This window comes from Rhododendron vialii, chromosome 7a (assembly GCF_030253575.1).
Source record: "Rhododendron vialii isolate Sample 1 chromosome 7a, ASM3025357v1".
Classification (NCBI taxonomy): Eukaryota; Viridiplantae; Streptophyta; class Magnoliopsida; order Ericales; family Ericaceae; genus Rhododendron; species Rhododendron vialii.
Window position 1 is genome coordinate 14,261,660 of NC_080563.1, and position 22,094 is coordinate 14,283,753.

Consider the following 22,094-nt stretch of genomic DNA (forward strand, 5'->3'; position numbering starts at 1 on the left):
GTGGTAGAGAAACTTTCTTGTTCAAAGAACGAAAAACAAAGAGCATTTCCCTTCAGAAAATTTCTTGCTTCGTTTTTTCAAAATGCTTCCTAACTCCTAATTAGTAGTACATGACATAAACTAGCAATTGCACATCAAAGTTGGATCAATTAGCATATAAATAGACTCCGTAGTTGATTTGAATCAAAATGGATTTTCATCAGATGGACTTGTCAACTAAGCCCCTCTAAGATCCCAAAAAGGATACAACAACCGTCGTAATCCCAGTAACTTGATTATGGGTCTTTACTACCATAAATGAGAAAGGCATTTCCTGGGCGTATGCATTTTTTTTTTCAAGATAAGATAAGATGGAAAAAGATGAACAAAAAGGGAAAGGGCGTATGCATTTTTTTTTTTTAAAGATAAGATAAGATGGAAAAAGATGATCAAAAAGCGAAAGAATGAAAGAAAAACGAATGCATTGGTAAATCTCATGCATTAACCAATGCCTCTTATTTTGCATCGGTACAAACTTTTGTTGACATACTTTTAGCCACGCCTTAGCGACGCACAAATTTTTCGTTGGCAAAGAGCCTTTGTCGATGAAATTATACTTTCACCAACAACATTGCGTATGTTGGCTAAACTGTTTGTTCTTGTAGTGATATATTGATATATAAGAGAATTCACAAATTATTGAATACTTGACATGATTGTCATGCTTCGACTTCAATTTTGGAACAATGAAGTGAAGAAATCATTGTGCTATTATTTTGGCGCTTATTTTGTCGATCCAGATATATACACGTGGCAACATAGATAACTGAGGCCATTTTATTGTTCTGATCAGCATCCCGCTTTTGTTGGGATGGCTGGAATTGGCCAGTGCTCGACAATCCATGGGTGCTTAATTATGCTGTTACATCATTGCAAGTTACTACAGTATACAAGAAGATGGCAATCCTTTCTTTAAACAAACACTTCGTTGATGAGCAAGACTTTCGTTTATGGGGGTAATTTAAGCACATATGCATATGTTGTGGCTTGGCTTGGCTTCTTGTTGGAGGGATATTCGGAATTAAATCTTAAATGGATTCCGCCCGCGACACTATCTTCCGCACTTTGAGCTATATAGTTCAAGTAACAACTTTCAAACATTGGAAAGGTCTGTTTCAAAGCTCTACCACTTCATTAATTGAGGTTTGGCCGGATTTTTGAACAACCTTTTTATCCTCCTAGATAAAGATAAGCAAATTAAGCTCTCGATAAATTCGGTATCCAACTTTCTTTAGCCCATCCTTCTCATCTGTGTAGATGTACTTGCCCACAAGCTTTACTGTCTTACATTCAAACCTTCTAACTATACACATTCTGCTCGCCACTGTTGGTATTATGTATAGTTTTCTTATCTGTACGTTGTTTCTGGTTGGCTCCTCAGTGAAGGAACCAAGCTAATTTACTTTGTGCAAGTGGGTGTCCACTGATAATGAAAAATGTTGTTCTGAGGAAGCAAAATTTGACTATGATGATGGGTTTTCTTAAAGGAAATCAAGTAATTTGCAGCTTCGGTACAGGCGAACATACATCCAGTATGTTTCTGTTTGGTCTCTCTCTCTCTTTACTGGATTATTATGCTGCTGTGGCAATTGTGGTGTTGTTTGACAAATGACAATCAACTTATACTCACAACACACACCTTGGGACATGTATACGGATTTGGGAATGCTCTGTTGGTTTCGGTAATCAATGGTCAGGATTTTATCTCGGCAATGTACTGCTTAGATCTACAAGTGCCAAGATTAAATCCCAACCATTGATTGCGCATGTAGTGCGGCACAGTTTTGAAACCACATTCTTTGGAATCTTTCTATTTTTTCCCCTAATATTGTAGGGCCTGTTTGATAAAACTGAAACTGAATGCTGAAAAATTAAGTATTGAAAGCTGAATTTTTTAAGCTGAAAAATTGTTTGGTAAACATATTAAATATTGAATTTAAAAAAAAGATAAATTAATTTTAGTTCCACTTCTCTCTTAATTTACTAATGGTCACAATGTATTATAGTAATGGTGATTGTGGTGGTGTGTTGGTGGTGATTGAATGGTGGTGGTGGTGGTGTTGGAGTGGTGGCAATAGTGGTGGTGGAGTGATGATGGTGTAATGGTGGTAGTGAGTGTTGTCGATGGAGTGATAGTTGTGTAATGATGGCATTGTGGTGGCAGCGGTGGCAGTGGTGTAATGGTGGTGGTGGTGGCAGTGTGGTAATGGTGGTGGTGATGGAGTGATAGGGGAGTGGTGGTGGTGTAGTTGTGGTGGTGGAGTGGTAGTGGTGGTGGTGGTGGTGGTGGTGGTGGGAGTGGCTGTGGTGGTGGTAGAAGTGATGGTGATGGTGGTAATGGTGGTGGTGGTGGTGGAGTGGTTGTGGAAGTGGTGGTGGTGGTGGGAGTGGTTGTGGTGGTGGTATAGTGATTAAATGCAAGTACACAAGAATTCAGCCAAAATTAAGTGGCTCAAAGCTACTTAATTTTTTTTAACTTTTTAGCATACATTTTAAGTAGCACTTAATTAATTATAAGCAATGTAAAATGTCGTTATCAAATCTACTGAATCACTTATTACTTAATTGATTTAGTTTTAAGTGCTTAATTTATGTTATCAAACAAGCCCTTAGTTTACCACTACTAAGGGAATTGCCCACTCACGGTCAACTTTCACAGGAAGGCATGTTCTGTGTCATTGTAGAATGCGTTGGGCATTTTACTGTTCTTTGGATTTCAGTGTTCACTGCGTTTTGTTCTTCTTTTCTCGTTAGTTTTGGAGTCTCGTGTTCTCTTGTCTCTTTGTGCAAAGAAATTGGGGAGAAAATACCTGAAAGGAATGGGTCTACCGCTGCAGTCAACAACCAAGTAAGTATTCCTCAGCGTTGCTCGATCTAGTTTCTCATTTAGTCTTAGTGAATCAAGTTCGGATCAGTCATTCCTATTTTATTCTTAGTTGGTGATTGCACTTTCACTCTTTTCACACTACACTTTCGAGTTGAGTAACTCAAAAGGCTTGTATGCATTATGAGTTATAGATGCAGAACGTACAATCCTTGATTATTGTTGGTGGTTTGACGGCGTTGTGCTGTATTCATTTTGTTTCTTGAGGGAACCAATAGCGTATGATCTATAATGGTGTTAGCGATGACTTTGGAAAGTCCATGTGGAAAATTTGTTGCCGGTGAGTGCATAGACGTGAAATTTTTTTAGGATGCAAGCAGAGGTCATGGCGGCGTACCAAATCAGGGAATTGACGGCATATAGAAAGTAGAAACTGTTTACACTTATTTTTGGCCAAAAACCAGAAAGTGGATTTATGGGATAAAAGAGGCCTTGAAAATCAATCTATGGCCTTGAAAAACCTTATAACCAGTTGCCCACGAAATGAGACCAGTTTGGAAGCCATTAATCAAGTTAAGTTTTGCAAAGGTTTGGGTCAAATTGAATTATCACAAACCCAAGCCCAAGACAGGCCAAAGACATGGGTTGATCCCACTAGGCCCGAGCACTTTATCCAAGCCGAGGCTAGTTTCTTAAAAAATAATAAAGGCCTTCTAAATAGTTTCAAATCAGTTAAAGCCCAAATTTTGTTTCCAAAATTGGGCTCACAAGACTTACAAAGAAAATGGAGACCCATAATTCACCTTAAGTTCAGGCCCAATTGATAGATGGGCCTACTTCCTTAAAAAAAGTTCCTTATGGCCTGTTAATGGGATAGAAAAGGCCTCAAGCTACTCACAAGCAGCTCAAGAGCCAAGAATGTTCTTGCATGACAGATCTAGACAAGCTACTTACAAGCAGTTCAAGGCTTGAGTGACCACCATCCTTTAGCATGAAGCAAGGCCAGGGACATATGGCGTTCATGCAGCCCTTGGAGCTGCTAGTGAATGACTCATGCAGACCTAAACAAACTGCTTACAAGCAGCTCACCCAGGTCTAGTTGATCCTTTGTTTCTGGATTCTTCTTTCATAAGGAATCAGAGTTAGAGGATTTGGAAGGCCCACAAGAATTGCAAGGTCCAATATGATTGTGGGAAGGCCTGAAGGAGGTTCGGTCTTCAGCTTTGGCGGGCCCAGAAGATGTCCATTCAGGCAGTAGCTTGAGTGTTGAAGCAGCTTAAAAGGCCTGGATTCTAGAAGAGCCGAAATTCCTTTTGCCCTTTTGCAGAATTTTATGCAAGCAAGAAGGATTTTTCAGGCCTTGGCCATTTCTCTTGGAGTAAAATGCACGTTTTAGTTAAAAGAAAAGCCTCTCATTGGAGCATTTCGAAGCAACTTAAGAGGGCCACATGGCAGCCATACATTGAAACATTTGAAGCAGCTGAAGGCTTGAGGCTCCTACCTATAAATCACAGTTTTGAAGGCCTTGGCAATGGTCCATGACCTCAAAAGCTCACAGCTTATGCACCTACATTTTCATTTCTTTCAAGCATTGCTTGTACTCACTCCAAAGTAGTTTAAGTTTTTATCACATTTCTTGTACCCAAGCTTCATTAAACCATTAATGGAGTTCGTTTGATCCAAGTTTAGCTTCGCTTTATCTTTCTTTCCATTGTTCTAGCAACGATTAGAAAATTTTAAGTCCTTAGCTTGCAAAGGCAACCAACATACCATCACGAGGTCTTTCCCTTTGGGCCAAGCACAATCACTCAAAAGGAGTCAGATTTTGAGGCACGAAGGCCTTAAAAACAATTCGGATAGCAATCTTGTCCTGGCACGCCCTCAACAATTGCCAATTTGGTTTTTGCACTTTTGTGGTGAAACAGAAACTCAATTGGGCCAAGAGAAGGAATACACCAGTGAACGGCGGAAAATGAATTACGGGAGTTTCCTCCGTAAGTCATTTTCTCCTCATAGCCCAAAAACATTTTACTGAGAAAAACAATTTATTTGTGATTTGTACAGCCAAACGCTAAAAAATAGGTAAAATATTTTACGTCCAAACAAACGAGCCTTAATCTTTTCCAAATTCATTAACACTTGGGCAAGAACCCAACACTTCAAACTATTAAAACTAACCCCTTCAATGGCTTAATCCCAAACCAGTTGTTCTTGCTTGGCACTTGTCAAACAATGGTACTTTCACTACTAGTGGCATGTTCCACGTTTTGAATTTTTTTCCCAAAGAACCAAAAAGAAAAACAAAAACAAAAAAAGGCATGTCCCCAACTTTCCAAAGCACCCAAAAAAACAGGCATGCTCCACGTTTTGAATTATTTTCCAAACTACATTATTACTTACATAACATCAGATGATGCAATGGGGTTCCTACCCTAGAACTTTGTACTCTTGATCTTAGTTATGAAATTCATCTCTAGGCTAGAGAGTTGAGCTCATTGCGGGACTTAACCTGATGACTTTAAAAAAAAAAATCGATTTATGGGGTTCTTGAATTTTATACTGTAGATATTATAGAGATATCATTTTGAAGGTCTCAAAAATATCTTTTTTATCAGTACCAATTTTATGGTAATTTTCAGTTTCAAAATATAAAAGTTTTTACTGCTAGCACAGTTGCACAGTAAAAAAAAGAAGTGAAAAGCAATGATAAATATGAATCTTTAATTTTGATAAAGTCTCCAAATAAGGAGATTCAAATTGAAGTCTCGATTTAGAGAGCCATTAGGGCTTGGTTGGAGATCAGAAAATTAGAAAGCATGAAGAAAAATACAGACTATCCCAAGAGATGCAAAATTAACATGGTTCACCCTACTAGTGCCATATTCTTGGTCCTTCAAGAATGATAAAGAGGCGGATCAAAAAAAGAATGATAAAGAGGAACATGAGCGTTACTTTGGAGTTACAAGACTAATTATGTCATGTTTGTTAGGGGTCAAAACTCGCCAAAAACAACATAGCCCGGGATATGGAAATCTGTGTCCACTCATATCCAGGTTTGCTTGCATTTACACAGCCAGATATAAAAATTCGGTAGCTAAATTAGAGGAAATCACTATTTCTGTTCTCTCCAACCATGCATCTCTATCTCTATTTTCCATCTTCACTTCAAATTGTGTCTCACTTTTACTCAATAATTGTGTACCTCTTTGTCAAATTCCATCTTCACTTCAAATTGTGTCTCACTTTTACTCAATAATTGTGTACCTCTTTGTCAAATTCAATTATTTCTCTACTTTTATAATCAAAAAAAGTGGTTTTGATGGATCCTAAAATTTCTTCTCATACTCGAAATATGGGTATCAAACTCCACCCTCTCAAATGGAGGAAAAAATAGAGGATGGATATTGGATATGAAGCTCCATTTTCCTCCAAAATGGAGAAATGGAGGCAAGTACAGAGATATATAGAGTATGGACTAGAGATGCTATGAGGGTGTCAAGTACAAAAGATATCACCGTCACACTCTACAGACCTACATGAATGAATATAAATCGTTTGGATGCACAAGGGAACTTAAAGGAGATTAGGGAAGTCAAGGGGTGAGTTTGTAGATTGAGTTAGAGAGGGAACAAAAAGGAATGGCTTAGTAAACAACCATGGGAGGAGTGAAGATGGAAATCTTCACAAAAAGGAATGGCTTAGTAAACAACAACCACGGGACGAGTGAAGATGGGAATCTCCACAAAAAAGAATGGCTTAGTAAACAACCATGGGACGAGTGAAGATGGGAATCAAATGAGGTCAGTTGTGACGGCTAGAAAACGAGGGCAGTTGCGATGGTGGAAGTCGGCCATCGAGTGAAAACAATTGAATCCCAAAATATCTATGAAGTTATCCCCTCCTGATGCCTCTAAAAACCTCATACGGAAGTAAACCAAGAGATTTCCCCATCATCCGGAAGTAACTTAATCTCATTTCAAACAAATTCAACTGTATGGGGAAAAACCTCATTCAGGGACTTTCAATCACTCAGGTATACCAAAATCCATCTATTTCACTGTAGTCCTAAACACACAAAGCAGTTAAGTATAGGCAATTAAGACAATATGGCAACAGCCACTACACGTGCAGAACCCATGAGAGCTCATAATCATTTGACAGAAAAATGGTCGGCCCACAAACGAGTACCGAATAATATGTGCATAGTTTACGATCAGTTTGAAAGCACCAACCATAAACTTAAAGTACTTGCATTTCGGGTCAAAAAGCAACGACAGTTAACTACTTCACCGTAATATTTAACACGAGCCTCAAAGCTACATAAATGTATCTACCGTGTGATGTCTCCTCTCCGCAGCACCTGGGGATAGATAGAAGGAGAGAATAATAAGTTAGCAAACACCATGCAAAGGTAAATATATAAAGCATAACAGAAATAACACCAACCTCAACATCTCACGACTGCTGAGATGTCTCCCCTGGACCTGCAAATAGCAGAATAGGCTAACAAGTCAGCCATCATTAAAAAAAAACACTTTTAGAAATGACTATTTTAATCTACTCAATAAAAATCTGTATTGCAATAACCACTACGATTGTTACACAGATTCTAACCAGTCGATTTCCAAGTACACCTCCGTCAAGTCAGAATGCACCATTGCGAGTCCTACTTCTATTAAGCCCCATATAGCATATTCTGGTAAAGAAACATTGTTTTTCGAAGAAGAAAAAAAAAAACCACAATCAAAATGTTGTGTTACAACTTACAAGACTTTAACCGTTCATTTGATGACTTACTAGTTGGGGCCCACGTGCGGACCTTTACAAGTGGCATCTTGGATACGATACAGTGAGGAAAATATGCATTCACATAGAAAATATGACATACACTTGCATCATACTTTCTCATGTCCAATTCTCTTACATGTTTCCTAGTCGTTAGACAACAAATGGAGTCATTCAAAATAACTCTTGACCGGCAAGGTTTAGGTGTTTGTTTAACAACAATTCTAGCTTGCCCCCCACGTGCATGTCTTGTTGAAGTTTGATATAATGGAACATTTAAAATTTTCGTACATATAATCATGTGGAAACATGACCGTTATGTGGTGCTCTTCAGGTGGTAGAGAAACTTGATTGCTCAGAGAGTGAGAAAGCGTTTCACTTCAAGTATTTCTTGCTTTGTTTCTTCCATAATGCTTCCTAAGTAGTAAAAAACATATACTAGTAAGCACATCAAAGTTGTATTAGTTAACATATAAACAGATTCCGTAGTTAATTTGAACTAAAATGGGTTGTACAAGATGGCTTTTCAATCAACTTCACTCGCAGATCCGAAATAGGATATAATAATAGCGATAATCGCAGTAACTTGATTATGGGTCTTGAATCTTGACTGCTATACAACGAGATTGGCATTACCTGGGTCTATGCACTTTTTTTTTTTTTTCAGATAAGAGCAAAAACAAATAAAGAAACAACAAAAGAACAACGGAGGCAACAAAACAAAAGCTATCCATGGTAACAAGAAAATCCTTGTTTTCTGGGCCACACAACCCATGTAAGAACTTAAGAATCCTTCCCATTTAGACGCAAATCAGGTTGAGTTCACCTCAATAGCCTGTCCATACTCTCAATTTATTACCCTATTGCGAACCCACATCCTTAACATAAACGGTAAACCTCTCACCTCGTAGACCCTGCAGAGATGCACATCATTGCAAAAACATCGGACAACAATAGGTACATGGCCAAATTGTATTTGATCGAATAAAGTGGATGGCATGTAGAATTAGATTTTAAAGCGTCCGTTCTGCAAAAGAAAAATACCACCATATACGTGCCTCCGAAAAAGCTAATTTTTGTAGAGGCATTCTTCTCTGTGGAGTCTACAAGTTGAATGGTCTGCATTATAGATGGGGTTTGTATTATGGTGGATAGCGATATGGAGGTGAACTCAACCTGATGCAAACCTATTCGCTAGAAAATATTGTAACTACGAACCTCTTAAACATAAGGCCATGATTTTATTGAGTTCTCACATGTGATAGAAAACCTTTGCACCCATGTGAACTACCTCCCAAGATTAATAGCTGAATTCGATTGACATAAATTACATCTAACTGCCTAAAGAACACATATCTTGGTTTGCAGGGTTAGGAAGAATCGGGAGCACGAACACTCATGAAATTACAGAAAGCCTCATGGGCATTACAACCAGAAATCAAAATAGAAATCGAAATAGAGGGGGGCCAAGCTATGAGAGAGAAGTTTTGTGTGACAATTTTCATGATTAAGTTGAGTCGTTATGAGTTTTTATAGAATTGTTTTGATAAATCAAAATCACAATATTGTTGCTATCATATCATTCAATAACACGTAATATCTTCATCCAACAATATCATTCAAACAGCAATTTGGTGCAATCAAACTGAAGCACCTTCACACTGTTCAAAAATAGGCTGAAAATTAATATTTAACAAAATCATATACTAAACCATAACAAATTGTCTTTTGGATCCACAGTAGCTCTGCCCTTGATTAGGACAAACATGGCATACAAGCTTTTGGAAGGTTCTGTCTAGAAAATACCCTGTGGAAATTCAAAATGAATAAATGACAAAGGAACACCTAACAATTGCTAGAAAGGAAACCTTAAATATTACACATTGAAACAGAAAATCAGTCGATTTTTAACAATCTTCTGACCAGAGAGCTGTTCTCTTCATACCGTTGATTGATTACCAATCTCATTATGTCATCCTCATACTGTTTGGAAAGAAAAGAAAGGCAAATAACTACAATTGAACAAGAAAATTATATGACTCTTGCAGAGTTATTGTAGCATTTCTAGGAAACAAACTATTTCCAACATCTCTAAATGAAACTTACACCAAGAGCACACATGAAAAACAAATACAAACCTAGATAAATGATTGCATCAGGAAAGGTGCACTAGTGTCTAGTGCAGTGAACCATAATGAATAAAATATCACCAATAGCACACGAGAAAAACAAATACAAAAGGGGATAAAGAAAGGTAGGGATCAACCAATTTTTAAAATCTATGTTCAGCATTCGAAACCCAAGGTCAGCATTCAAAACCAGCATGAGTGTCCAAAGATAAAAGAAGCTATTATAGGGAGCAAAACCACCAGAAACATAAATAAATAACTCAACCAAGTACCTTATGTTAAGTTGGGCATTTTCTCCTCCCTGCAAAACTCGATATGCATCCCCAAAAACTCACGAACGCGTGCTTGGAAGTTACGGGTTATCCCATTCTGCTTGGCCTGAAAGGTAATATAATACATATTACCCATAGCCAGACGGTAACACACCCTGACGAGCTTGACAAACTGGTATTCGGTGTGCTGTAATCGAATTAAAAAGAAAGACGTTAAACAAAACAAAAAAACATACTACTACGAAAGAAAAAGGAAAGGACTACCAAACCAAAAGTGGACAAACACACATTATCTTTGTTGTAATCTCTAAGAGCCGTCTCTGCTGAAGTAGTGGAATACACTATGATACTGCAACGAGGATCCAACGGAATTTCTCTTATCACAGGATTCAAAATAACCTCATCCGGAATTTCACCAACATCAAACCCCTGTACAAACATAATTCATGTCATACAACCACCCATACCATACGTTTTCTTTCATATTTCCTCCCTCTGGAACAGATTTAACACAACTATGATATTAATGATACCAAAAATAAAAACGCACACAAATGAACGCATACGTAACATATAGTACTAGATACCTCGCTCTCCCTGACCCTTTTGTTGTAAACCTCGCGTTCTTCCGGGGTAAAATCACGGACGTATCTGTCTCTCCCTGTCAATGTATTAACCCTGACGGGCTTTAACATCTTCTTCTTAATCTTCTTCTTCTTCTGCCGCCGCAGCCGCCGCTGCTGTGGTTTCCCATCTCCTTGACGTTGTTTCTGCAGCTCCAGGAATTCAGAACGGGTCATTCTGCGATCAGCAAATTTTTTCTGATTGTAGGCGGACCGGGTCATTCTGCAATTGGAAACCTCATCATTCGATCCCATCGTTGCTCTCTCTCTCTCTCTCTCGAATGCCAGGGCGGGTGAGATTACTGAGAAGAGGTAGGGAATAGGGATTTGGAAAGAGGAAATTAGGGTCCCCGGGGCCGTCAAGCCCAACTCCAAAAGATATCAAGCCCATATGCTATATGGGTTGAATTTTGAGGAAATGACCAGCCGGTCCAGCTTTTCAAATTCATAGTCCACTAAGTCCTTGCTCTATTAGTGCAATTCCCTTATAGGTCTTTGTAGATGTAATTTTACAAATTTAACCCAATCTAATAACATATTTGCGATTGAAAAAGTTGTTAGGTGTTTTCGGTAGTGAATAAGTTATTGAGAAATGGTAAGTTATTTCCGGTAGTGAATAAATTGTTAGATGAGTATTTGAGTGAAAAAGTTGAAAAAAAGTTGTCGGTAAAAACTTTTTTGTTAGTGAAAATGATATGGTAAAATGCTTTAAATTTTTAGTATTTTTTGTTAGTGAAACCGGGGGCTTAACGATTCAGGTTTTTAAAAAACTTTTTCAGGATTAACTTTTCCCTGGAAGAATTTTGTTAAAATGTGAGCCGTTAAAAACACTTTTTGACTGCAAGGCACTTTGCAATCCAACAACAGACTGCAGAGAAGTCATATTCTAAAATAACGGTCTTGTTAACCTAATAATAAGTACAGCAAACAAGTTCGAATATCAACATATACACATTTTATGAATATTAATATATTTTTTATTAATATCAATACATTTTCTACCCATTGTGGGCGGAGGTTAGCATTTTCCATAAATCAAAAAGAAATTCATTACAAACTACATGACCAAAAACACCATTGCCTTGTGGGTCCACACCTTGGATACGGTTTCTTGTGTGTCAAAATGCAATACAAGTTATAGTACACGTAGTAAGGCCATCTGCAAATTAGGCTATGTTATGAGTATTTTTTTTTTTTTTAAAGTAGTTGCAATATCTGAGTGAGAGAGAGAGAGAGAGTACCTAGAACAAACTTTTTCGAGAGAAAATACCACAAAACCTGTATAAAAAAGAGGTTACTCAGTCTATTAACCAATAGCTGTTCCAACTCTGCTTGGTAAACTGAATTTCAAAAACAACTAAAATGTCGTTTTAAAAAGAAAAAGTTATAATTCGCAAACAAGTGAAAGACAATTATTTATTTTTTCAAAATATTCCCAGAACTGAAACTTCAATATTTGAAAATCCCATCATAATCTAATCATCGAGAAAATTCAGTTGGGAACATACGTTTGATCAAAACACACACTCTCTCTCGAAGGAGAAACGTCAACGGTTCAAGGTTTCTGGAGAGGGGAGGCGGTGCCTCCTCCCCCTCCCACCACCGCCGCCCTCCGCTCCTGTCCCTCATGTTCTGTGCCCAATCGCCGTCGATTTCCCTTGAAGCTATGTGTTCTCTCTGATCGTCATCGATCTCCTCATAAAAGCACATAGACAATGGTGCAAGAGCCTCCACCATCGCTTCTCTCTCATGGACCGAGCTCCTCCTTCCTCTACCACCGCCCTCGTCTCCTTCTGTCGCCACCGCAACCAATCGTCATTAGCGAAGCCCTCGTCTCCTTCTGCCGCCACAGCAACCAAGCGTCATCGGCGAAAACGATGTTCACTGTGATCAATGTCTTGGTAGAATGTCCTATTTATCAACGCTAGTAAAGGAAGAGAGAGAAAAGAGAGGACACATGCTGCTGCACCCGTTGACAAACCGGCATAGGCACAGAGGGAAATATTAATTATGTGAGTGCAGGACATTAGTGTTGGATTGAAGATGCTTTTGAAAAAACATAACAGGTGGGTTCCATGAGGTTTGAGGGCTATTGGCTCAAAAGGTTCTATGTTATTAGTTTTGAACATGCCAATGTTGTTGCCTCTTAATTTTCTGATAATTAGTGTTCTAAAAAACGACCTAGGCGGTCGATTAATCGGCGCCTAGGTGCTAGGCGGTACCCCACCGTCGTGCCTAAGGGTCTAAGCGGCAGACCGATTAATCGGTCACTAGGTGCGATTAATCGTTCAGGCGGTCTAGGCGCTAGCCGGGTCTTGGCGGCTATGATTTTTCCTCTACTTCTCTTTGGCAAAAGCTGGGTAGCTACCCCTTCAAAAACATGGCTTTCCTTTACTTCTCTTTCGTAGAATGACTCCTTTTTCACTCAAACAGCAGCGGGAACAGAAAGGAGACGAAAAGCCACAGCAGCAGAAGAAGAGGAAGAATAACAATCCCATTCGTTTTTCCCGAAAAAAAGATTCCAGCCGTGGATAAGACACCGTACATATTCAGGACTCCAATTGATCTTATAACGGAATCGAGAACAGTGTGTTGTTTTACCCCGGAAGAACGCGAGGCTTATGAAAAGAAGCTCAAGGAGACCGAGGTATGTACGTATATTCCTTTATGTGTGTTTGTATTTGTTATTTCATTCATTATCATACTACAGAGGGAGAAATAATATGAAATAAAGCATGATAGGTATTGGTGGTTGTATGATCTTAGTAATACATTGTTATGTCTGTATGTATGTATGTACAGGGGTTTGTGATAAGCACCCAATAATTCATATTCTTGGTGCTTAAGTCCTCTAGTATGTTGTGTTTGTACATATATGTTGTCATTTTTATGCGATATTGCACGTAAGGTAGGTTTTTGTGTATTTCAGGTAATTCGTATAAATAAGGCGCGTTTGCACACCATGGACATGCCTCGAGGGAGTCCGAGCTTCCAATACCAAGTGGCGAAGTGCCACCGTTCTCTAATGAGCAAGATACGAAGCATCGGGTGAAGTTCGGAAGCGTCGGGTGCCAAGTTTTGAAGCTAGAGGCCATTTCTGCAGTTAACAAGGCTGTATCCATACAACCGTTTTGGTTGTATCCATACGGTGGCCTTATATTTTGGACAGCTTCCTGCATATCCATACACCATTCTGGTTGTATCCATACAGCTCTTCTACGGAGCATTTCCAACACAGGCTTAACAACTCGGTATCCATACAACCGTTTTGGTTGTATGGATACAGATTGCGTACTGACAGCTTTTCACAGTTTTTCAACCTTCCATATTTGGAAACTTGCTACTTGTAGTAACCTTTTAAGATATTTTGAGAGAGGAAGTTGGTTTATGTATAAATATCCCTCTCCTCTCTCCTAGGAAAGAGTAGTTAGCTTAGGTTAGTTTTTGCTCTAGGTTCTCCATTGTTGATGCTTTCAAGCTTTCTTAGTTAATTTTCTTAGAACTCAAGTAAGTATTCGTTTTATATTAATTTTTCGTTTATTAAAGTTGTTCGTATGCTTTAGATCTTTTATGATATCAAGTTTGTTTTTGAATTTGTCGGTTAAATCTTATTTTTCTAGCATGCTTCATCTTCCTACTATGTGTGAGTAGTCGATAAGGCTTGGCCATGGAGTGAAGAACGTCGTGTGATTTAGGTTAATTGTGCTTTTCTCAACTTAAGACTAGAGGTTTGGTTTGTAAATGTGCGTGGTTCGCCTTTTATGTAACAAAACTTGTCGATGTTAACCTCCGGTGATTATATGCTTGCACATATGGTTCCGTGAGCTATGTCTCAGCTCGTGTTTGTCAAAAGAACCAAAGAACTTGCTTGCTTTCCAAACTACGCTTCTAGTCCATGAATCTTGATATTTAGTTTGAATACGAGTAGTTCGCCTTTTATGTAGCAAAACTTGGCGTTGTTAATCTTCGGTGATCATGTGTTTGCTCACATGGTTCCGGAGCGATGTCACGCCTCGTGTTTGTCAAGAGTACCTTAGAACTTGCTTGTTATTCAAACTCTATTTCAAGTCTAACCATTTTCATTACTAAATCCTCCGGTTGATAACCTATGCCATGTGATTCAACCGTGTTTTCGTTGAGAAAAGTTAATTGGCTTAAGTTATGGGTGTTAGGAGCTTCTATGCCTTGCCACTTTTAATTCTTAGTTCAAACTCATTTTCTAGTATTTTTCCTTAGTGTTTTCACATTTCAAAGTAAAACTAAAAGTTGGCCGCCTTAACGCCGCAAACCCTTACATCTAATCCGAACAAGCTATATTCGAACTCCCTGTGGATCGACTCAGACTTCCTCACTATACTATGCAAATCTTTAGTTGTAGTCCAGTTAATAAATAATTGAATTTGACAGCCGTTTGGTAAACTTCAATGACTACCGAATGGGCACGATCAGTTTGATGTTGGGAAATATCCCTTGGAGGTCATGTTAAGTAAACCTATTAGAGAAATCTCGTTGAAAATACCTACCGAAAGTGTTGAGTTTTCCACTGAAGCAGCAAAGATGGCTCTCAGAGGTTACAATAGAAAAGAGGCGTGTTTGTCCACTTTTGGTTCAGTAAATCCCTGCCATTCCATTAAACTCATTTTTCTCTGGCAGTATTTGGTTTAAAGTCTTTTTACTCCAATTACAGCTCACCACATACTGGTTATAAAGCTCGTCAGGCTGTGTAAGAGTTCTTGCGGTTGCAGGGATGCTATGTATTATATTTACCTTTCAGGCCAAGAAGGATGGGAAGGCCTATTCTCCCTGTTCTTCCAAGCTCTAGTTCATAATTCTGGGAGGATGCATATCGAGTTTTGCAGGGAGGAGAAAAAACCCAAATTAACAGAAGGTACTTGTTGGTTCAATTATTTATTTGCGTTTTTTGCACTATAATAGCTTCTTTTATCCACGGCTTTTGAACATTGGTTGATCCCTACATTTCTTTATCCCCGTTTGTATTTGTTGTTCATAGTGTGCTCTTGGTGATATTGTTTCATTATGGTTCACTGCACTAGTGCACCTTCCCCAAAGCAATAATTCTTCTGTAGGTTTTACTGATATGGGAATTGAATTTAGCTATTAAGTTATTAACAAGCTGGTAGTTCACTTGGGTGTAGAGATTCTCTATCCCATGTTTAATGTGTTCACAGTGACGATACTTTCCAGCGAGAAAGTTCCTGCATGGGATGTCTGCAAGAAAACATGGATTTTATTGTACCATGGATACCTTTTGTTTGAGTTGCCTTTCGTTGTTCTTTCGTTCATTCTCCATGTGTTTATGTTTTTTCATTTCTTTTATCTTATTTTAAAAAAAAATGCATAGGCCCAGGAAATTCCTTTCTCATGTATAGCAGTCAAGTCCCATTATCAAGTTACTGCAATTACCACTGTTATTGTATCTTATCTGGGCACTTAGAGTGAGTTAGTCGACAAGCCCATCTAATGAAAACCCATTTTAGTTCTAATCAACTACTGAGTCTGTTTATATGTTAATTAATCAAAATTTGATGTGCTTACTAGTTTATGTCATGTACTACTTAGGAAGCATTTTGAAAAAACAAAACAAGAATTTTTTTGAGGTGAAATGCTCTTTGTTTTTCGTTCTCCGATCAAGCAAATTTCTCTACTACCTGAAAAGCACAAAACAATGGTCATATTTTTACCTGGTTATGTGTACTAAATGTCTAAATGTTGCATTATACTCCCTCCGTCCCAAATTGGATGACAATTTTTGAAATTTGTGCCATTTTTTATTGCTTATATCTTTCAATCTATAATGTTTTTCTCGAATTTGAAAACTTTGTATAATAGAACTAATCGAAAACTATCAAACAAGATCCATATTGCATATTTTTTGAGATTCATATTGAAAGATATAAGGAATTGAAATTGGCACAGATTTCAAAAATTGTCATCCAATTTGGGACGGAGGGAGTAACAAACAACTCAGAACATCACTTCAACGAGACATGCACTTGGTTGGCCAACTAGAATTGTTGTTAAACGAACACCTAAACTTGCCAGTCAAGAGTTCTAGGAAACATGTAGTAGAATTGGACATGAGAAAAGGATGATGCAAGTGTATGTCATTTTCATATATTTCTGGATGAATGTATTTTGTCATCATCATATGGTATCCAAGATGCCACTCAGAAAGATCCGCATGTGGGCGCCCAACTAGTAATAGTCATCAAATGAACACTTAAAGCCTGGTAATGCAACATTTCTGTTGTGGTTATTTTATGAGGAAGAATGCTTCTTTACCAGACTTATTGCACAGTGGGAAAAGGGAATGTATGCAAAGCAATCACTGTTTGTTGAGGAAAATGATAAAGTGTTATGGGGCTTAAGAGAAGTAGGCTTGTAACAGTGCGTTCAGGCTTGGCAGAGAAATTGACTTGGTAGAATCTGTGGACCAATCGTGGAGGAGGATATTGTAACTCTGGTAGATTTTTATTGAGAAGATTGTAATTATCATTCATTTCTATTTTTTTTTAGTGCTGGCTTACTTGTTTGTCTCTTGTGCTATTTGTAGGTCCTGGGAGACATTGATGGTTCTAAAATCGGTAGTCGTTGAAATTTACCAAACGGCCGTCAAATTCAATTATTTATTAACCAGACTACAACTAAAGATTTGCATAGTGTAGCGAGAAAGTCCGAGTCGATCCACAGGGAACTCGAATATAGCTTGTTCGGATTGTAGATGTAAGGGTTTCCGGTGTTTAGACGGCCAACTTTTGGTTTTCCTTTGAAAGGTGGAGAAACACTCTTATGGAAAAGACTAGAAATGAGTTTTAACTAAGAATTAAAAGCGGCAAGGCAATGGAGTTACTAACGCCCGTAACTTAAGCCATCTAACAATTCTCAACGAAAACACGATTGAAACGCACGGCATAGGCTATCAACCGGAAGATTTAGCTATGAAAATAGTTAGACTTGATATAGAGTTTGAATAACAAGCTAAACACAATGCGTGACATCGCTCTCAGAACAATGTGAGCGAGCACATGATCATCGGAGATTAACAACGCCAAGACTTGCATTCAAACTAAATATCAAGGTCAAGAACTAGAAGCATGGTTTGGAAAGCGAGCAAGTTCTTTGGTTCTTTTGGCAAACACGAGGCGAGACATAGCTCACGGAACTATATGTGCAAGCATATGATCACCGGACGTTAACATCAACAAGTTTTGTTACATAAAAGGCGAACCACTCACATTTCCAAACCAAACTTCAAATCTTAAGTTGAGAAAGACAAGATTAACCAAAGTCACAAGGGGTTATTCACCCATGGCCAAGCCTTATTGACTATTCATACATAGCTAAAAGACTAGACATGGTAAGAAAATAGAGCAAAAGATTTAACCGAAGAAAACGAAAATAAACTTGATTTATGCAAAGATCCAAAGCATAGCTACAACATTAATAAACGAGAAATTAACATAAGATAAATACTTACTTGAATTCTAAGGAAATTACAAAAGGAAAAACATGAATAACAATGGAGGTCTCTCCTAGAGAGAGAACTAAAGCTAGAACAGAGAGAGAACTAAAGCTAGAACATAAAGTCGATTTTTTAACTAAAGTGAGAGAGAAGGGTATTTATACAACTCAACTTCTCTCCCAACAAATATCCTATGAACATACCAAAAGTAGCAACTATTCCATAAATGAAAAGTCCAAAAAGCAGCAAATATCTGGCTGAAGGCTCGTGGTATCGATACGGATTAAGCAAAGTATCGATACCATGCTGCTAAGTTGAAAAGGGCATTTCCCCATAGTGATCCCGTATCGATACGGGTTAAGGCCGTATCGATACAACAAAACCTGCCTTCCTACGAAGCTAATGCGTATCGATACAGAATAAGGCTGTATCGATACGGGGAGGCTATCTCCAGTCTTCAGGCCAGCCTTCAAAACTTGTCACCCGACGGCTCCCAGCAGCTTCCACAGCTTCACAGCACCTTATTTTCATTCTCTAAACTTAAGTAAAGACTACATTTTAAACATTTCTTTTACCTTTTCTTTACTTTAATTTATTTAATGAAAATAAAAAAGTACCCCCCATTTGAAAACAATGGCATTACCAGAATTTCAAGATTTCAATTAAATCAAAATGTCAACCCCCCACTTTTAGTGTAAAATGAAAAACTGCACATTTTTCTCAAGAGAAAATGGATCAAAACATGACATTGCTCTTCAAATAAAACCTTGTAACTTTGTAGTTACTCTTAGAAAAATTCAAAGATCAATTACCGCCATTTTTAATCTCGAAAATCGATACTTTTCCAGAAAGTTATTTTTCCATATTTAGACAGATTTTAAGGGGCCGACAGGGTCTTCGGGTACTTGGAAGCACTTGGGCCATCCATGGCGTTGAAATGCGCCTTATTTGCACGTTTTACCTGAAAACACTAAAAACACACCTTACGTGTAGTATCAAATAAAAGCTAGATAAATGCAAGTTAAAATAACATAAAATGGGACTAGTCGCACCAAATATCTACAATATTGGGTGCTCATCAGACATCTCAGCAATGATGAGAGGCTTACATCGCTTTGAGGTTGGTGTTATGTTATTTTTGGTGAGGTATCTTTGAATTTGGATACGAAAAAGGAATTACGTTAAGTTTGTAGTTGGTGCTTTCAAATTAATCGTAAACTATGCACTATTCTGTCCAATGGGAAGTTACTTTTTTCTGTAGGCACATGAGCTTAGTTTTTTCAAATTACTAGAAGGATGGGACCTCGTATTGATGTCCACATTTTTTGGGAAAACACAGTTTTGATTTTGTCGCACCGATTTTTTTTTGTCCGAGATCATGAATGAACATTATAGCAGCATTACAATTTCCGAGTAGCCTGGCCATAAGAGAGGAGATCATCCGTGAACAAAATGCAGCAAATAGATGGATCTCACACACAAAAGCACATTGCATTGCATTTTGTCACCTCATTCCTATCTTCAATTAAATAGAAAACCAATTTCTAATTATTTTTTTTGGCTGAAAGGGAACATCATAGACTGAAAGGGAACATCATAGATAAATTAAGTTAAATCACAGATATGGAGAATTTCTTCCCCGGAGTATCATCAAATAAAGCTTGCTCCATGCAAGGAGGCAAATTAGGGAATACAACTAAACTAGAATGCTGAAAATGAAAGCTAGCTAGTAATTGACACAATAATTGCTTTCTCGAAAGATGTGAATCACTTCACTTCCAAGTCTCTTAAGCATTGACCTACAATCACATATGATGTTGACCTCATGATTTTTCATACTATGAAATTGAATAAGATGGGTATAAAATCGAAAATACAATTTATGAATTCTCAGTTGTCTATTGCGATCAAAGCCTCATTATCTATTCCCTAGTTGCCATTGAATTCTGTAGTTTAATTATAATATAAGAATGAAAGTTTCACCATAATATAAAATGTGGTATCAAATCAACTTGCCATACCCTTTTGCATTAGTGTGGTCTTGAAATAAAAAAAATAGAATTTTATTTAGTATTTTAATAATGATTGAAAAAACATATTAAGGGGAAAACATTAAACATCAAGTGGTTAGACAAGAAAGAATACCTTCAACTCGGTGATTAATTGGATAGTAGAATTCAAGAAACTTGATCTTTTAACTAGGCAGAAGGCATGATCTCCCAACTCAGGGCCCCACGAGTTCATGCACTCGAAGTACTCTACCCCGTACGTTGGTCATGTAACCAACAATCAACATAGCATGGATCTCAACCAGTTCAGCCTCATCATCTAAGTCTGTTCGGTTAAGAACTACATCAAACCAAATTAAGTAATTAATTTACAGTAACTACGTTTTATTCTAAAAATCACCAACATCAAACCCCTGTTACAAACATAATTCATGTCATACAACCACCCATACCATATGTTTTCTTTCATATTTCCTCCCTCTGGAATAGATTTAACACAGCTATGATATGAATGTAACCAAAAATACAAATGCACACAATTGAACGCATACGTAACATATAGTACTAGATACCTCGCTCTCCCTGACCCTTTCGTTGTAAACCTCGCGTTCATCTAGGGTAAAATCACGGACGTATCTATCTCTCCCTGTCAATGTATTAACCCTGACGGGCTTTAACATCTTCTTCTTAATCTTCTTCTTATTCTGCCGCCACCTCTGCTGTGGTTTCCCGTCTCCTTGACGTTGTTTCTGCAGCTCTAGGAATTCAGAACGTCATTCTGCGATCAGCAAATTTATTCTGATTGTAGGCGGATCGGGTCATTCTGCAATTGGAAACCTCATCATTGGATCCCATCGTTGCGCTTGGAAAGAGGAAATTAGGGTCCACGCGATTTGGCTGTCAAGCCCAACCCAAAATTTTCAGGCTTCAAATAGATATCAAGGCCCATATGCTATGTGGGTTGAATTTTGAGAAAATGACCAGCCGGTCCAGCTTTTCAAATTCATAGTCCACTAAGTCCTTGCTCTATTAGTGCAATGCCTTTATAGGTCTTGTAGGTGTAATTTTACAAATTTAACCCAATCTAATAACATACAATCAAAACACACATTCTCTCCTCGGTATCTCTCTCTCTCTCTCGAAGGAGAAAAGTCAACGGTTCAGGGTTTCTGGTGGGGGGAGGCGGTGCTCCTCCCACCACCACCGCCCTCCGCTCCTGTCCCTCACGTTCTGTGCCTAGTCGCCGTCGATCTCCCTTGAAGCTATGTGTTCTCCCTAATCGTAGTTGATCTCCTCCTAAAAGCACAAAGAAAATGGCGGCTTCTGCAAGACCTTCCACCATCGCCTCTCTCTCATTAGCGAAGCCCTCGTCCCTTTCCGCCGCCACCGCAACCCAGCGTCATCGGCGAAAACGATGTTCACAGTGATCAATGTCTTAGTAGAATGTCCTATTTGTCAATGCCAGAGTAAAGGAAAAGAGAGAAAAGAGAGGACACATGCTATTGCACCTGCTGACAGACCGACATAGCCGCAGAGGGAAATAAATCCCACGCATGCGTGTAGGATGCAATATTTAATGGGCCTGAGGGTATTTTTGGACAAAAATTATGGACAAGACCTAATGAGATGTGACTTTTGGTTAGCTAATTTGGGTGGGACTTGTTGGGAAGAAGTCCACCCACATAGGACTAACCTGGAAGAAGCCTTTGAACCAGGTGAACAATGGGTAAGGTTCAAACCCTTGCTCAACGAACCATCTGGTCCGAACCGTATCATTCAGCCCACTACATACCCACCACGAGTTGAGCTCAATTAACTTTATTTTTAAAAACCGTATAAACTTATCAAATTAAGTACCAAATTGTTGAAACTTTGATTGAAAACATAACGAATTTAAGAAATATATTAGAAGTTAATATGCTTATGAAAC

The 22,094-nt window shown here is 38.3% G+C and overlaps 2 protein-coding genes and 2 long non-coding RNA genes across 7 annotated transcripts; 1 reads left to right on the top strand and 3 right to left on the bottom strand.

Moving 5' to 3' along the window:
• Positions 1–6,989: 6,989 nt before the first annotated feature.
• On the bottom strand, positions 6,990–11,037 carry LOC131333420 (uncharacterized). Of its 2 annotated transcripts, XM_058367927.1 has the most exons (5): positions 10,637–11,037; positions 10,338–10,478; positions 10,050–10,236; positions 7,310–7,347; positions 6,990–7,223 (listed from the first exon to the last, which is right to left on the bottom strand). In XM_058367927.1, the coding sequence occupies exons 1-3, from the start codon at positions 10,925–10,927 to the stop codon at positions 10,051–10,053; spliced, it is 618 nt and encodes a 205-aa protein (XP_058223910.1). In that variant the 5' UTR covers positions 10,928–11,037; the 3' UTR covers positions 6,990–7,223; positions 7,310–7,347; position 10,050. The 2 variants fall into 2 exon arrangements, with proteins under 2 accessions (XP_058223910.1, XP_058223912.1); XM_058367929.1 differs by lacking the exons at positions 6,990–7,223; positions 7,310–7,347 and adding an exon at positions 9,311–9,631.
• A 1,962-nt stretch (positions 11,038–12,999) lies between these two features.
• Positions 13,000–19,730, top strand: LOC131333421 (uncharacterized). 3 transcript variants are annotated; one of them, XR_009201797.1, is made up of 4 exons: positions 13,000–13,319; positions 15,360–15,560; positions 17,247–17,265; positions 19,247–19,730. XR_009201797.1 is itself a non-coding variant. In XM_058367930.1 (3 exons), exons 1-3 carry the CDS (start codon positions 15,152–15,154, stop codon positions 17,030–17,032), a joined length of 333 nt encoding a protein of 110 aa, XP_058223913.1. In that variant the 5' UTR covers positions 15,127–15,151; the 3' UTR covers positions 17,033–17,240. The 3 variants fall into 3 exon arrangements, 1 of the variants encoding a protein (XP_058223913.1); XR_009201796.1 differs by lacking the exon at positions 17,247–17,265 and having other exon boundaries at positions 13,005–13,319; positions 15,360–15,570; positions 19,238–19,730; XM_058367930.1 differs by lacking the exons at positions 13,000–13,319; positions 17,247–17,265; positions 19,247–19,730 and adding exons at positions 15,127–15,242; positions 16,992–17,240.
• LOC131333422 (uncharacterized) lies at positions 15,577–16,985 on the bottom strand. The gene is made up of 3 exons (XR_009201798.1): positions 16,651–16,985; positions 15,939–16,416; positions 15,577–15,901 (listed from the first exon to the last, which is right to left on the bottom strand). It is a non-coding gene; the product is annotated as an uncharacterized LOC131333422 (long non-coding RNA).
• A 6-nt stretch (positions 19,731–19,736) lies between the features above and the next one.
• Positions 19,737–19,975, bottom strand: LOC131333423 (uncharacterized). The gene is made up of 2 exons (XR_009201799.1): positions 19,850–19,975; positions 19,737–19,819 (listed from the first exon to the last, which is right to left on the bottom strand). It is a non-coding gene; the product is annotated as an uncharacterized LOC131333423 (long non-coding RNA).
• Positions 19,976–22,094: the final 2,119 nt, after the last annotated feature.